Raw genomic sequence first — 14,583 nt, 5'->3', positions numbered from 1 at the left:
GGGAGTCCTCATGGGTGCCAAGGATCGAATCCGGGTTGGTCACGTGCTATCGCTCAGGCCCAACTGCTGATTATTTTATGGACAAGAAAGATGGTTTCTGACCTCCTCTCACATGGAGTCAGCCTCCTCTCCCTACTCCTCCTTCTCTTCCTCCTCAGACTTCTCTTCTTTCTTTTCTATCTCTTCCTCCTTTTTATTTGTTTTTGGCCATTCCCAGCAGCAAACATGCACAGCTCCTAGCTCAGTGCTCAGAGGTCACTCCTGGCGGTGCCCGGGATCTCATGTGGGTGACCTGTGCTGTCTCTCTCTAGCGCCTGCTCCTCTTTGACTCCTGCTCGGAGCTGTGGACCATCCTGATCCTACCCCCATGTCTGATAAGCTCTTCATCCCCCAGGTGCTCTCGGAGCCCTTTGAAGGCTCCGTCTCGGCTCTTGGGGAGGGCTGCGTGCAGCATGTGGGTGTGAGAACGGCAGTGGAGGGGTGAGGAGGGTAGGTGTGAAATGGGGCTGGTGTTCCCAGCCCTGCACCTGACCTTACTGTCTGAGCCCATTACCCCGAAGCCCAGAACCTTCTGGCTCTGTTTCCCAGCAGAATCTGCACTCTTGTTCCGAAGAAACCTGTCCCCAGGAGATGGGGAAGGAGGAGTGTGCTTGGCGGGGTGGGGGGGAGTGTCAGGCTACCCAGGCAGGTGCTCAGGCCTTGCCCCTGGAGTCCGGGTGGCAGGAGAAATGCCTCCCCCCCCCCACCCAGGCACATCTCTCCTCTGTAGGGTGGGCTTCCTCCACCCGGGCAGTGGTCCTGTGAGTCGGGGGTGTCTGGGAGCCTGAAGCCGGGAGAGCATGGGGTGCTAAAAGCCTGGCAGAGTCTGCCTTGGTCTTGGTCTTGGTTGCTCCTGGCCCTCAGGCCTGGGGTGAGGTGTGAAGGGGCGTGAGTGGAGACACCCCCACAGGAACACACGCAGCCCCCCTCCCCCCACCCCTGCTCCACATACGTGGCGGCACGTCCCTGTCCACTGCATCCTGTTCGCCTTCATTCCTGGCAGGCCTGGCAGTGACTCAGGGTTGGTGCGGGCTGTGTGGGCTCCTGGCCCCAGGCCTCGGGGTGAGCTGTTCTTTCCTGGGCTGGAGGTGGCTCAGCGCAGAGCTATGGCTCTGGGGCAAGTCAGAGATGACGCAAACAGGCAGAAATTCTGGGAGGTCTGTTGTCGTCTGTACCGGGGGATGTCAGAGTTCCCCCCCCGCCCCCGCCCTCAGCACTTACCCTCTGGGCCCCCTAGAGTCCGGTGAAGGGGGAATCCGTCACAGAAGGCCTCTTGCAGGGTGGACAGCGGTGCTTTCCCTCCCGCCCGCCTGGAACGCGGCTGACTGTGCCGCCCTGGGAGAGCCGTGGCTGTTTCTGGGCTCTGCCTGGGTGTCCGAGGGAGTCGGGGCGAGCTGAAACCCATGGCAGGGAGGAGGTGGCCATGCAGGGGCTCCCCAGAGCAGGCGGCGGCAGGACAGGTGGAGGCGCCCTGTGCCCACGGCTCTCCTGCCTCCTCCCGACTCCCCAACCCCCTCCCGTGCAGGTGGTACAAGCTGCACTCCAAGGCGGGCAAGAAGGAGAAGGAGCGGGGAGAGATCCAGGTCACCATCCAGTTCACCCGCAACAACCTGAGCGCCAGCATGTTCGACCTGTCCATGAAGGACAAGCCGCGGTCGCCCTTCAGCAAGATCAAGGACAAGATGAAGGGCCGCAAGAAGTTTGAGCTGGAGTCCGCCTCGGCCATCCTGCCCAGCAGCGCCCTGGAGGACCCCGAGCTGGGCAGCCTGGGCAAGATGGGCAAGGCCAAGGGCTTCTTCCTGCGTAACAAGCTGCGCAAGTCCTCCCTGACGCAGTCCAACACCTCGCTGGGCTCCGACAGCACCCTGTCATCGGCCAGCGGGAGCCTGGCCTTCCAGGGCCCGGGCGCAGAGCTCCTCACCCGCTCGCCCAGCCGCAGCAGCTGGCTGTCCAGCGAGGGCGGTGAGCCGAGGGTGGGGGGACGGAAGGCTGGGGGGGGGCGGTGAGCAGAGGGAGCGGTGGAGGGGGGCGGGGCGGGCCTGGGGCGCCCCTCCTGCGCGGCCCCGCTCACCCCCGCTGTGCCTCTCCTCCCGCAGGCCGGGACTCCATGCAGTCCCCCAAGCTGCTCACCCACAAAAGGACCTACAGCGACGAGGCCAGCCAGGCCCGAGGGGCCCCCATCCGGGCCCTCCTGGAGCTTCAGGGCCACCTGGACGCGGCCTCGCGCTCCTCCTCGCTGTGCGTCAACGGGAGCCACATTTACAATGAGGAGCCCCAGGGACCCCCGCGGCACCACCGCAGCTCCATCTCGGGCCCCTTCCCACCCTCCGGCGCCCTGTACGGCAGCGGCGGCGGCGGCGGCGGCGTCCAGGCGCGGCCCTCGGACGAGGGGCCTCCGCAGGCGGACGAGCCCCGGGCCCGAGGGGGCCGCAGCGGCAGCAGCTCGGAGGTGGCCCTGGGCTCCGAGGACCCGAGTGTCCAGGCCAGAGCGCCGGGAGAGGAGGCCGGGGTGCGGGTCCCCGAGGGGAAGCCGGTGCAGGTGGCCACCCCCATGGTGGCCGAGAAGGAGGCCGAGAAGGAGGCCGCCCGGAAGGAGGAGCGGAAGCCCCGCATGGGCCTCTTCCACCCGCACCACCCGGGGCTGGGGCGGAGCGAGTCGGCGCGCCGCAGCTCCCTGGGGGAGCGAGGGGGCTCTGCGCCCGGGGGCTCGCCCCACCACACGTCCGGCGGGGAGGAGAAGGCCAAGACTAGCTGGTTTGGCTTGAGAGAAGCGAAGGAAACGACACACAAACCCAGGTAGGTCCTCGGCGGCCCGGCGTCATGCCGGGGCAGAGGCTGGGGTGTTGGCGGCCAGACCCGGGGCTGGGAGGAGGGCACACAGGTGACCCCTCTAGGGGCTAGGCTGCAGGGGTGGGGGTGGGGGGCGCTGGCTGGCTGTGCACGGTGGAGCAGGGAGGGGTGGGGATCTCCGACCCGACTTGTGGATGTGCAGACCCAGGTGAGTGCAAGAGCGCAGTGCTCCGAGGGGCCCCTGGGAATCGGCCACACCCACCCCCTTCCTTACCCCCCACGGTGGTCTGAGGGTCCAGCCCCAGGCCCACCTCCCTGATTGCCACCTTTCGAGCAGAGGGGGGTGGTGCCGGGGACTGTCCCCGCAGACCTTCCCCACCTTGCCCGGAGCTTGGCCAGTCCCCGCAGCTGCCCTGGTGTCCCCCCCTCCCTCTGAGATGGGAGCAGAGGGATCGACACGCCCCTACACACACACCCTGCATCCCGCACCTCACCCCTGCTGCTCTGAGACCTGTCACCTGCGCTGGCCCCGGAGACCGTGGCCGCTGCCCTCTTGTGCATCTGCGGATGGTGAGGAATGGCAGGTGCGGCAGAGGCCACGCTCCCGGGGGATGTGCTGAGCCCCCTACCCCCACCCCCCATCAATTCTGTCCCCCACGAGTGAAACACATGCAGCAGGTCCTCCCTGAGACTTTGTCCCCCTAACTGAGCTCATGGGGGGCTGTCACAGGGCTTCTGACCAGTCCGGACAGAGACATGGGTCCCCTCCTCAAAAGCCTGGGACCAGGGGCTGGAGTGATAGCACAGCGGGTAGGGCGTTTGCCTTGCACATGGCCGACCCGGGTTCAATTCCCAGCATCCCATATGGTCCCCTGAGCATGGAGTAATTACTGAGTGCAAAGCCAGGAGTAACCCCTGTGCATCGCCAGGTGTGTGACCCAAGAAGCAAAAGCAAAAAAAAAAAAAGAGCCTGGGACCAGCTAGCCAGTGTGACTCGGGGGAGGCAGCAGGGGAGGGCTAGGCCCAGCAGTGACAGTTAAGAGCGGTGACGCCCGGGCCTGTTTGCCCACAGAGGGGAGCAGCACCCTCGAGTCCTGGGCCCTCTTTCTCCCTGTGACACGCGGGGTCCTGGTCCCGCCAGCACCCTCCCCTGCTGGGTGTGCTCAGGGCCCGGCCCCTCCACAGAGCTCAAGCAGCCCAGGGGCTTTTCTCAGACCCACACCGGGGACCCGGTGACAACACAGTGTTAGGTGGTGGGTGAGGCGAGGCGCCCAGGGCGAGGGACAGACAGGGTGTTGGTGGGGGCTGTCCCTGGTAGCTGCAGCTCTGAGCCTTCTCCAGGCAGGACAGGTGCTGGGGCATGTCGCCCCGTAAGTCACAGGCCGGCGTTGGCCCCAGCTTTTCCCTTCCACTCGGCGACCCGGGACGCTCGGGGATGCTGGGCGTGTCCTACTTGGCTGCTCCTGCTCCATGTCTCCCAGTGGCCCTCCAGAGCCGGGGACTGTGGTCACTAGTGGAGAGAAGGGTGCCGAGGTTCCGTCCTCCTACTTGGATTCTGTCTGAGCGTACCAAAGACACGCCTCCCCGAGGCAGAATCGGGGTGGGCACGGGCCTGGTGGCCACTTTCCCAGAGGGCTTCCTGAGGGCTTCTGGGAAGGGGTGGCCTGACTCATGGCCAGAGGCTATAGGGTCGGCGCCCACCACTGGAGGGAGGGATTGAATGTAGTGCCTGGATGCCCAGCTGGGGCCCGTGGGAGACTGTCCACAGGCCTGGAGGTTTGGGGTACCTCTGCCTTGGGGTGCAGATCCCTCGCAGCCGCCGGCGTGGTCCTCCCCAGGAAGGGCAGCGGCGCCCTCTAGTGCTCACACATGGCACTGATGCCCCCGAGAGGCCCTGGGCAGCTCACATTCAGGTGCCCAGCCAGAAACCCCTGAGGAGCCAGGAGTGTTCATGGAGAAGCCGAGGGGGCGGGGGGGGGGGTGGCATTGGGGTGGGGGAATGGATGACGACAATGAAGGGCAGGTGCGAGCACCGGGTGGCTCCTCCTGCTCCCGGGTTACAACCTTGCCCCGGTGTGTCCATGGTGGGAGAGGTGCTGGGGTTGGAGACAGGTCTGGGCCGTGGACCATACCCCAGGGCCCTTGACACCAACCTGCAGCTCCCACCACTCCGTGCATATCTGAGGGTCTAAGGACTGCCTAGACCCCTGGCTGGCCCTTTCCCACCCATTAAGAGTATGAGCTTCCTGGGGCTGGAGCGATAGCACAGCGGGGAGGGTGTTTGCCTTGCATGCAGCCGACCCGAGTTCGATTCCCAGCATCCCATATGGTCCTCTGAGCACCGCCAGGGGTGATTCCTGAGTGCAGAGCCAGGAGTAACCCCTGTGCATCGCCCCGCGTGACCCAAAAAGAAAGAAAAAAAGAGTACGAGCTTCCTGAGGGTCATTGAAGGTGACCTGTGTATTCCCTGCTCTCTCCTCAACCACCACCACAGACACACACACACACACACACACACACACACACACACACACACACTGGCCATAGAACTTTGTGCAAAGGTCGGGGTGGGGGTTGTCAGTGTGGGATCAGGCCTTTTTTATTAGGGTCAATGTGGCCCACTTGAAGAGGGAAATATATTACAGTGGCCTTTTTGCAGTTGCTGCATCTCCCCAGCACTCACCTGGGGTGTGGGGGGGGGGAGGTGGGTGGGTGTGGGTGCAGTGGGGTGGGGGTTTGCACAGCCCCTGGGAGCTGGGAGCTGCAGCTGCTTAAATGTATGCGCGGTCCCAGCTGCTTGCTGCGTAGGGTCAGTGTTGTTACTCATGACTGGAGCTGGGGACCAGGAGTGGCCATTGCCAGACGCACCGGATGTGCCAGCCTCGGGGAGGGGCCGTCAGCACATTATCTCCCCTTGACGGCCCACAGGCCTCCGTGGGTCATCTCCCTGCACCCAGGGGCAGGCGTGTTCCCATGCATCTCTCAGCTGAATGCCAGGAGACAATCCCAAGGAGGAGGGGAACAGCGGCTGCTGGCCTGGCACGGGCCTGCCTCAAAGCCAGCCCACCCGGTGGGGGGATGGGGAGGTCTGAGAGGAGGCTGTGCGGGCCCACGTGTGGGACCACAGTGGGGACACAGCTCATCCCAGCTCGAGGAGGACCAACAGGGAGGCCTGGCCCCAATTATACAGCGGGGACCCCGGTGTCGGGGTGAGTTTTCTGCAGTGGGGGAGAGGGGGGCAGTCTGAGAGGAGCAGCCCAAGGCACCAAGAGGTGGTTCCGCCCAGGGTTTCACGCCCCCAGGTGGGAAGGGCAGAGAAACACCTTTGAGCTCCTGGTTGTGCTTCTCAGTTGGGCCCCTCGAAGAAGCCTTGGGAGGCTCGGCCGGAGCTCGAGGCCCCTCCTTGGTTGGCAGGTAGCGTGATGCCAGGTTGGCTTGAAGGGTCTGCAGAGATAGTCACACCGAGGGCTGTGTCACTGGCCTGTGTCAGGTGGAATAGTGGGGAGGGGCATTTAAAGTGGAAGTCTTCGTTTTTTTGGCCTTTTTTTTTTTCCAGGGGGAGGGGGCATACCGTTGGTGCTCGGTCCATTCCATCCTGTTCCTGGGAACTTCTCTGGGTGGTGCTTAGGGGACTATATGGTGTCAGGGAGTGAACCCCCCCGGCTTCCACATGCACAGGACCAGTTCCACCCTTGAGTACCCCCTCCCTGGCCCAGAAGAAAGACCATCCCGAAGGCACACCTGGCACAGGGCAGGGATGGAGGGGGTCAGGTCGGCTGGCTGAAGGGATGACCAAGATGCTCCAGGTGTCCCACCTGGTCGGGGGGATGGCCGGGGTGCTTTCGGTGCCCTGTCTGGCCGGAGGGGTGGCTGGGATGCTCTCGGAGGTGCTGCCCGCTCTGGGGAGCTGTCCCCCAGGGCGAGCTCTTTGCTGGTTCCTTACCAACGGCTTTGTGTGCGCCCCGGGGGAGCCAGTGCCAGAGCAGGGTTGCCAGCCTCGCCTGCCGCTCCCTACCTGCTCGCTCACGCCCCGCAGTCGGAATCCACCCAGACAAGGGCACGACTGCAGGGGTGAGTGGGGCCACCAGCAGGCAGGCAGGCAGGCGGGCGTGTGGCGCGAAGCTTGGGGCTGGTTCACCTTGACCCCGCCCCTTTTCTCTAGGTCCCTGTGGCCGCTTCCCAAAAGGGGCACCGGGGAGAGAGAGAGGTGACCGTGTCCCTATGGGCTGTCTTATTCACCTGGTGTGTAGCGTCTGTAGAGGTGCTGGGGTGGGCGTCCAGGGGTGTGAGCTGAGGGCACGGTCTTGCCCTGTGTAGCGGGCGCGTTGCTCTCCCAGCTCCTCAAGCGGGCCTGCCTGTGTCTTGTCTCTGTTACTAGCGTGGACTGAAGGGAGGAAAGGACCAGGCACGTTGGGACTCTGAGCCTGAGATGCCCTCGTTCAGATTCTGCCGACGGTGGTCAGGCAGGAGAGTTGGCGCCAGGCTGCCGCAGAGCCCAGGCGGGCAGGAGACTGAATCCATGCCGGGTGGGATTCTTGGTGGGCAGAGAGGGCTGGAGTGTGTCTGGAGGTTTGGCCTCTTAGGAGGACACCACCCCTCGCCTCCTGAGGTCTGGGCCTGTGGGGGTGCCCTGCCTGCAAAGGGGTCCTCTTTGCTCTGGGTGAAACTGACACCTTCCTGTGTGTGGCCCGCCACCCTGGGTCTGCAGATGGGCCCACCCAGCCTCTGCACGGCTCTGTGTGCGGGCTAATGTGTTGAGGATTCCCCGGGAAATCCCAGAAACTCAAGACTTGGGGCCATTTCCCACCGACACCTCTCCCGGACCCCTGGGCCCATGCAGACAGCAGGGAAAGCCGCCACCTCCACCTGGGGCGCTGCGCCTCAGTTTCCTTCTGGGAAGAGGTGCTGCAGCAGATGAAGAGGGGTTCCCACGGGGACAAGAATCCTGGGAGTCAGAGGCGGGCTGGGAGGCCAGATGCGGAGACCAGGCAGGCTGCTGAGGCCTGCGTCTGGCCCGAGGGCCTGGCTGAAAGAATCGCATTCAGGCTGCTGAAACCTGGATGTTCCACCCACCCCCTTTTTATCTGGCCTTTATCTGTGTCTTGGGGAAAATGGGGAGCCCCTGTTCCTGGCTCTCCCTACTGGGATCTGGAAGTCAGCTATACCCTTAATAGACTGCTCAAGTAAGGGCGTGCACCTCTTAGAATAGACCCAAAAGACCAGATTTGTTTTGTATCTGAGCCCAGGAGATAGGACTGTGGCTAGGGCACTTGCCTTGCTTATGACCCAGGTTTTGTCCCTGGCACCACTTGGTCCCTTGAGCATTCTCAGGTGCAGGCCTGGAGGCCCCGAGCAGCAATGCGGTGACCCAGGTCATCCCTAAGCGCCCAGGACCTGAGCAGCACCGCATCCTCAGGCCCTTGCATTGAATTGCTGGCAGGGTGGCAGATCCCCTTTGGGACCCTCCTTCCTGGGTCTCATGAGTACCACTTTGGAGGTTCTCTCCACCCCCCCAAAATTAAGTTGTCCAGCACCTTGGGGAGCACTGGCTTATTTTATGGAGTGGGTTTCTTGGGACTGCAGGAGCCCTGGTGACATCTCCAGATAGTGGCAGGGCTCTCTCCCCAGCAGGCTGCTTTGCAGGCTGGCCCATGCTTGCTGGCCGTGAGGACACCTGACCCCGCGCTGTCGTGCTTGCTCAGCTATGGTACTCCTGTAAGAAACACGGGGCTCCTCCTAGCTGGGCTCCTCTTGTCCTGCCTGACAGCAGCCTACGCATGGCCACCCCTTTCTGCAGGGGGTCAGTGGAATCCCATCTACTTCAGAAATCACAACTCCAGTGACACAAGTGGACTTAGTTACAGGGGCTTGTTAGGGCTGTGTGCAGCTGAGCCCCCGGACCAGCCGGCCCTGCTCACTGTCCCCTCCAGGCCTTCTCATACCCCCGGGGGGGGGGGAGGGCGGATAGGCATGAAGCACTTGGGAGGCTGGTGTAGAGCAGCTCCAGGACCCCAGCTTTGGAACCCTGGAGGTGGTTGGAGGATCGAATGAGCTTGGCTTGTATTTTTTCTCCTTGGGGGTGCCCAGTAAGGCAACCCTTGTGGAGAGGGGCGGGGGCATCGTCTTCCTTCAGTCTCTGGCCCATCTGTCAGTTGGGGGCACCTTACCCCTTGAAGGCGTTGACAGGGGGCGTGGTCTACAGTGGGGCGTGACCTGCACGGGGCCGTAGTCCAAAAGTAGGGCGTGGCTCTACGGCGAGGCGGGGCCTGCCACTAGGGGGCGTGGTCTAAAGTGGAGGGGGCGTGGCGGTCTGTAGTAAGCCTTTCCAGTCTCCGCATTAACCTGGAGGCTCACGGTTTTGTCTCCCTCCACAGCCTGGACGTGTCTCCTCAGGTAGAATCTGACCCAGCTGCTGCTCCTCACCACCTCCCCTGCTCCCCCTGTGCTCCGGCCCCTCCCACTCCTGCTCCCACCGCTGCTCCCATGCTAAGCACTAACCTTTTTGCAGCCGCCTCCCCCGCTGCTGCTGCCGCCTCCGCCTCCGCCTCCTCCGCTGCCGCCTCCGCCAGCGCCCCCGAAGGCACCCCCGAAGGCACCCCCGAAGCCACCCCAACCGGATTCTTGGGTCTCACCAACCCGTTCCTCACCTCCCTGCAGAGCAACCCTTTCTTCGAGGAACTCGTAGCCGACATAGCACTAAACTCTCCTTCACCTGCTCCCTCTCTCCCCAGGGCCTTGAGGGCCAACCCTGCCCCCCTGGCCTCCCCCGGGAAAGCCCCGCCCGAGTGGGACGACACCTTCAACGTCTTTGCCTCCGGAAGGCTGCGTGCAGAGGCGGGGCACGCGGGCCCGGCCCCCGAAGGCCCGGGGCTGGAGGCCGCTGGTGTGCACCCCGTGGGCCCCACCGAGAAGGAGGCTGAGCCCCAGGGGGAGCCTGTGGGCCAAGGAAGCGGTGGGAGCAGCGAGCTGCTGGAACCCCGGCCGCCCCTGGACTTGGGACTGGCCGGCCAGAGCCCGAGTGCAGCTGATGAGGGGCCCCCCGGGTCGTCGGTCGCTCCGGGCCAGCCCTCCACCGAGTCAGCCCCTCAGCAGCCTCCAGCCTTGGAATGGGACGCGGCCCCCGCCCGGGAAGCAGGGCAGAGTCCAGCGGACAGCAGCACCTCTCGGTTCAGCTCCCCGGAAGTGATCAGTGTGTGGGAGAAGCTGCCTGGCCCCGATGACACCCCCGAGGGCTCGGACCAGGGCCCCGCCCAGGGCGCCAACCAGCTCTTCCCTGAGCTGAACGCAGCCACCGCCGACTCCTGGCCCTGGGACGTGGTCACCATCTCGCCGGCCGCGGAGACACCCTCACCGGTCCTGCCCCAAGAGCCCGAGCAGCAGCCGCCCAGCCCCAGCCAGCCAGAGCCGCTGGAACCCGTGAGTTCCAACGGGAGTGAGGGGCTCCCCCCGGCAGAGCTGGAGCTGGAGCCAGAGCCCCAACTCGAGTGGGGGCTGGACCAGGAGGTGCAGCCCAGCATGCCCCCTCCCAAGCCGCCTCGCCTCTTTACACCCTCTGATTCCAAGGAGGAGTCAGGGGGCCTGGGCAGCAGGGGCGCAGAGCCGGCAGGAGAAGATGCGTTCCCGACGGCGGCGGCGGTGCTACTTGTTGGGCCCCAGGACGAGGGGGACAAGCCCCCCGGCCCTGGCCTGGAAGAGCCCGCGGAGGGTGCTGGCCCCCCTGTGTCGGGGTCCTGCAGCTCTGGGCCTGGAGTCGCCCCTAAAGGTTCCGCCCCCCTCCCCTGCTACTCAGAGAGCTTGACCTTTCGGAGCCAGCAGATCTGGGGGGCCCCAGAGAGAGGAGAAGGTCCTGAGGCTCCCCAGGCTGAGAGTCCGGGGTCCACAGGGAAGGAGCCTGGGCCCCAGCCACACAGCTCCCAACTGGCTGACTTGTGGGCCTCGAAGGAGGACGCCTTCAACCCTTTCTTTCCTCGGGAGAGCCAGGATCCCCTCAGCTTCCCATCCACGTCCCCTCCAGGGTCCAGGGAGTCTTCCATCCCCTCCGATCCCGAGGAGCTGCCCACGCCCCCAGAGCCTGCCTTCCCCCCACCCCCTCTCCCACCCTGGGCCAGCCACCGCCACGGGGGCCCCAGCCCTCCTTGCTCTTCCCTGCCTGGAGCCTGGCCCCTGACCTCCTCCTCCCCGCCCCCCGGGGAGCCCGCCTCCCCACCTGGGGGCACTCCCACCCCAAGTGGGGAGGACCACGCTGCAGCCACCCCAGCCTCCCCGCTTGTGCTTCTGCCCTTGGAGACACGACCAGCTGAGGAGCTGCAGCCCGCTGCCAGGTGAGCGGCCGCCCCAGGAACTGGCTCTCAGAGGACTGGGAGGAGGTGGAGGGGAGGTGGGGGGTGGGGAGAAGGGGCAAGGCAGCCCCCCCACCCTACCCCCGGGGAGGGGTGGATGGGACACTCCACTCCAGCCTTGCAGAGATGAGCTGCCTCCTTACCGGGCCGCAGACAGGCCAGGTGTCCCAGAAGCCAGGGCGTTGGTGGGTGATGCTGACGAGGTGCCAGGGATGAGGAGTGGGGCGAGGGGGACTGGGACTCCGCCCGTGTGCCTGGGGTAGTGAGGCCCAGGCTGGGGAGGCTTGTTCAGTGTGGGGGCCGGCAGAGCCATCTGGAAGTGCGGCCCCAGGGCCTGTCCTCCTGGGGACGTGAGGCGTGAAGACACTGGAGAGGCAGAGGAGGGACTGAGGGGTGGGAAGGACAGAGACTCAGAAGTGCTCCCCCGTACGACCAGCCCTCCTTCCTACGTGCCTCCTCCCAGGGCCCAGTGTTGTAAGGACACAGTGTGAGGATGCCTGGTGCCTGTGTGGCAGTGGTTTCCGTGGGCACCTCAGCAGGAGGCTGACCTGAGCTGGGTCTGGAGCCCGAGGTGGCTGGGGGGAAAGAACGGAACCACAGGGAGTGACTTTGGGGGCAGCCAGGTCCGGAGTGAGGGGTGGGGTGTTCGCACTCCTGATGTTGGCCTGGACGCAGAGGTGGGGGAGCAGGAGAGGAGCGGGGCAGGGTGAGGGCCGTGGGCAGAAGACGGGCTCTTACGCCAGCTCCAGGAGCCCCAGCCAGCTCATTCTCAACATCCGCTGCCAGGCGCTGAGAAGCAAGGAAGGATAGAGTGTGTCCAGGCAGTGTGGGGGTAGAGGGGTCCCTGGGATGCAGCTGAAGGGGCCTGCAGGGACCTCGAGGTGGCTATGAAGGACCTGGGGCAGTGGGCTGCAGTTTGAGTGGCAGGTGGCGTGCACCCTCTTCTACATGGAGACCGGGGGCAGGGGGGTGGGGGGTGGTCCTTGCTGGCCCTGCTGCATTCCGCCTCCAGGACACTTGCCACCCTAGGAGTTTGCTTCTCTTCAGAGTTGTCTCCACATCTGTACTTGGCATGTTCCGTATGTCATGCAGTGAAGGGCCAGACAGAGCTGTCCCCAATTCTCAGATGTGGAGCAGAAACGGTTCCACAGGAAGAGCTGCAAAGAGCCCAAGGTCCCTCTGAGGAGGGGCCCGGGCACACAGACCCCCTAGGATTCTGGCCCCCTTTCTGGTGTGTGCACTGTGCGGTCAGCAGGGAAGCCGGGCCTTCCTGCGAGCGCCCCTCCCTGACACGGCCCATTGGGCTGCTCCCACACCTCCATCCCCGCTGAGGGGGAGACAGAGGCATGTGCCCTCTTCCTCCTCCCGTCCGGGCCTGCTGGGGCTGTTAGCTGCTCCCTGAGCCACAGCCCCCTCTGCAATGTCGGAGCTAGTTGCTCTGGGCATGGGGTCCCCTCCCTGGAATTCAGGACCTGGGACTAAGCCCCTTTGCTTGCTAGTCCTGAATACTCTCAGGGCTCTGCAGAGTGAGCTTCGAGTTGCAGAGGGCCCCTGGGGGCAGGCTGGTGGGTTTGGGGGGTCTGCAACTGGCCGTTAGGGTACCGGTCCACAAGCTTAGGGAGTTGGGGGGGTCCCAGAAGAGGGCCACTAGTCAGCCTAAAGAATCAGGAGGGTTGGGGCTGGAGCAATAGCACAGTGGGTAGGGCGTTTGCCTTGCATCCGGCCCACTCGGGTTCGAATTTCAGCATCCCATATGGTCCCCTGAGCACCACCAGGGGTAATTCCTGAGTGCAAAGCCAGGAGTAACCCCTATGCATCGCCCCGCATGACCCAAAAAAAGCAAAAAAAAAAAAAAAAAAAGAATCAGGAGGGTTTCTGGGGGCAGGTGGCCTCGCACGGTCTGGGGACATGAGGAGGAGCAGGTGGGCCTGCAGCCTGCGCAGGAGAAAGGAATGGGGCTTTTTTGGATAGGGGCATGCAGGGGGGTGGTTGGCAGGGCAGCAGCGTATTGTGTTTTCTGCACTAGGAGAAGGGAGGAGAGGAGAGGCTGGTTGTAGTGGACCAGAAGCAGCTGCAGCCGGAGCAGGGGCTGATGGGAGAAAGCCGGGTCTGATGCTGGCTGAGATGGATGGGAAAGCGAGTGCCGCGTGGGGTTTCCAGGTCTCTGACCGGGGCCGAGGCTGGCTCATGGGTAGAAGGCCCAGAGGGGAGCCCGCCTGCAGCCGGCTACATCTGGAGTTCAGGCCTGAGGCCTGGGCTGGAGATGGAGGAGGTGGGAGGTGGGTGGTGGGGAGGGAGGGAGCCTAAGCAGCCGAGCAGGAGGAAGAGCCAGAGCAGGGCACAGGTGTGTGTGTGTGTGGGGGGGGGGGTCAGGGAAATGGATGTGGGGGGCGGGGCCGAGGGGAAAGAAGAGCAGGACAGAGGGAGGTCTGAGGGTGCTCCCCACGGGGAGTTGGCGAGGCAGGCCCTGGACGTGGCCATGGCCCGAGAGCATGTGGCCCGTGTGCTCTGAGCCGGTGGGTCAGTGAAAGGTAAGCATGGGCAGTGCCCAGCAGGCTGCAGGCCCGGAGAGGCTGTGTGGGAAGAGGTGGGCGTGGCGGGTGGGGAGAGCCTGGGCCCAGAGGCCGGCCGACGGGGGAGGGCTCCTCAGGCCTGTGTAAACACCCGCCCTGCAAGCCCTGTGGAGAGAAGCGGGTGACTGAGCACCCCACCTCCTGGGTTTTGCACCGGGAAGTCCACAACTCTGGGGAAATTGGGAAGACTAGGAGGGTTGGTCACCCATTTCCCCAGAGAGAGAGAGATCACAGTATGGGGGTGGGGTAGGGGGAAGGAAGAGGTCCTGGCCAAGACTGAGCCCGGTGCAGAGAGGAGTGGAGGATGGCCTTTGCTGCCCTTGCCGAGGACTCTGGTCATCGGGGAGGGGGCAGAGGGGGGGTGGAGATCCATGCACAGCAGAAGCAGAGGCGGGGGTGCTGCTGAGTGCTGGGTGGAGGCTTTCCCCCAAAGCCTTCAGTGAGTGGCTGCCACCCGGCACAGGCGGCTTCTGTCTGGCAGACCTGCGTGCCTCACCTTTTCCTGGAGCCCCCCCAGTCCATCGCTCCCTGACGCATCTCCGGTCTGTCCTTGTAGCCCGCACCCCGTGAAGCCTCTGAGTGCTGCCTCCGTGGAGGGCAGCCCCGAACGGAAGCTGTCTCGCTCCAGCCTGAGCACCGCCCTGAGCAGTGGGCTGGAGAAGCTCCGGACAGCCACGTCTGGCGGCGTGCAGCCCGTGGCGCCGGCCCCGCAACCGGGCTCTGTGGTGGACACCAAGAGGCTAAAGGTGAGGCCAGGTGCAGGGCCAGGTGGGGAGAGGTCAGGAGTCCAGCTCTGGGGATGGGCAGTGCGTGGGGGGCCGGGGCATGTGCTCGAGGCCCCT

At 64.7% G+C, this 14,583-nt stretch overlaps 1 protein-coding gene across 3 annotated transcripts in view; it reads left to right on the top strand.

The window, feature by feature from the left end:
• RAB11FIP5 (RAB11 family interacting protein 5) overlaps positions 1–14,583 on the top strand; it is a 35,679-nt gene that overhangs the window by 18,829 nt on the left and 2,267 nt on the right. Inside the window, exons 2-5 of one of the 3 annotated variants that reach the window (XM_055120375.1) lie at positions 1,565–2,001; positions 2,136–2,835; positions 9,561–11,150; positions 14,298–14,487. In XM_055120375.1, the coding sequence (XP_054976350.1) occupies positions 1,565–2,001; positions 2,136–2,835; positions 9,561–11,150; positions 14,298–14,487 (2,917 nt within the window). Of the gene's footprint in view, positions 1–1,564; positions 2,002–2,135; positions 2,836–9,203; positions 11,151–14,297; positions 14,488–14,583 lie in introns of all 3 variants that reach the window. The other 2 variants (XM_055120374.1, XM_055120376.1) reach the window with 2 other exon arrangements.

This window comes from Sorex araneus, chromosome X (assembly GCF_027595985.1).
Source record: "Sorex araneus isolate mSorAra2 chromosome X, mSorAra2.pri, whole genome shotgun sequence".
NCBI lineage: Eukaryota > Metazoa > Chordata > Mammalia > Eulipotyphla > Soricidae > Sorex > Sorex araneus.
Note: the sequence above shows the minus strand (reverse complement) of the source record. Positions and strands in the feature narration are given on the sequence as shown.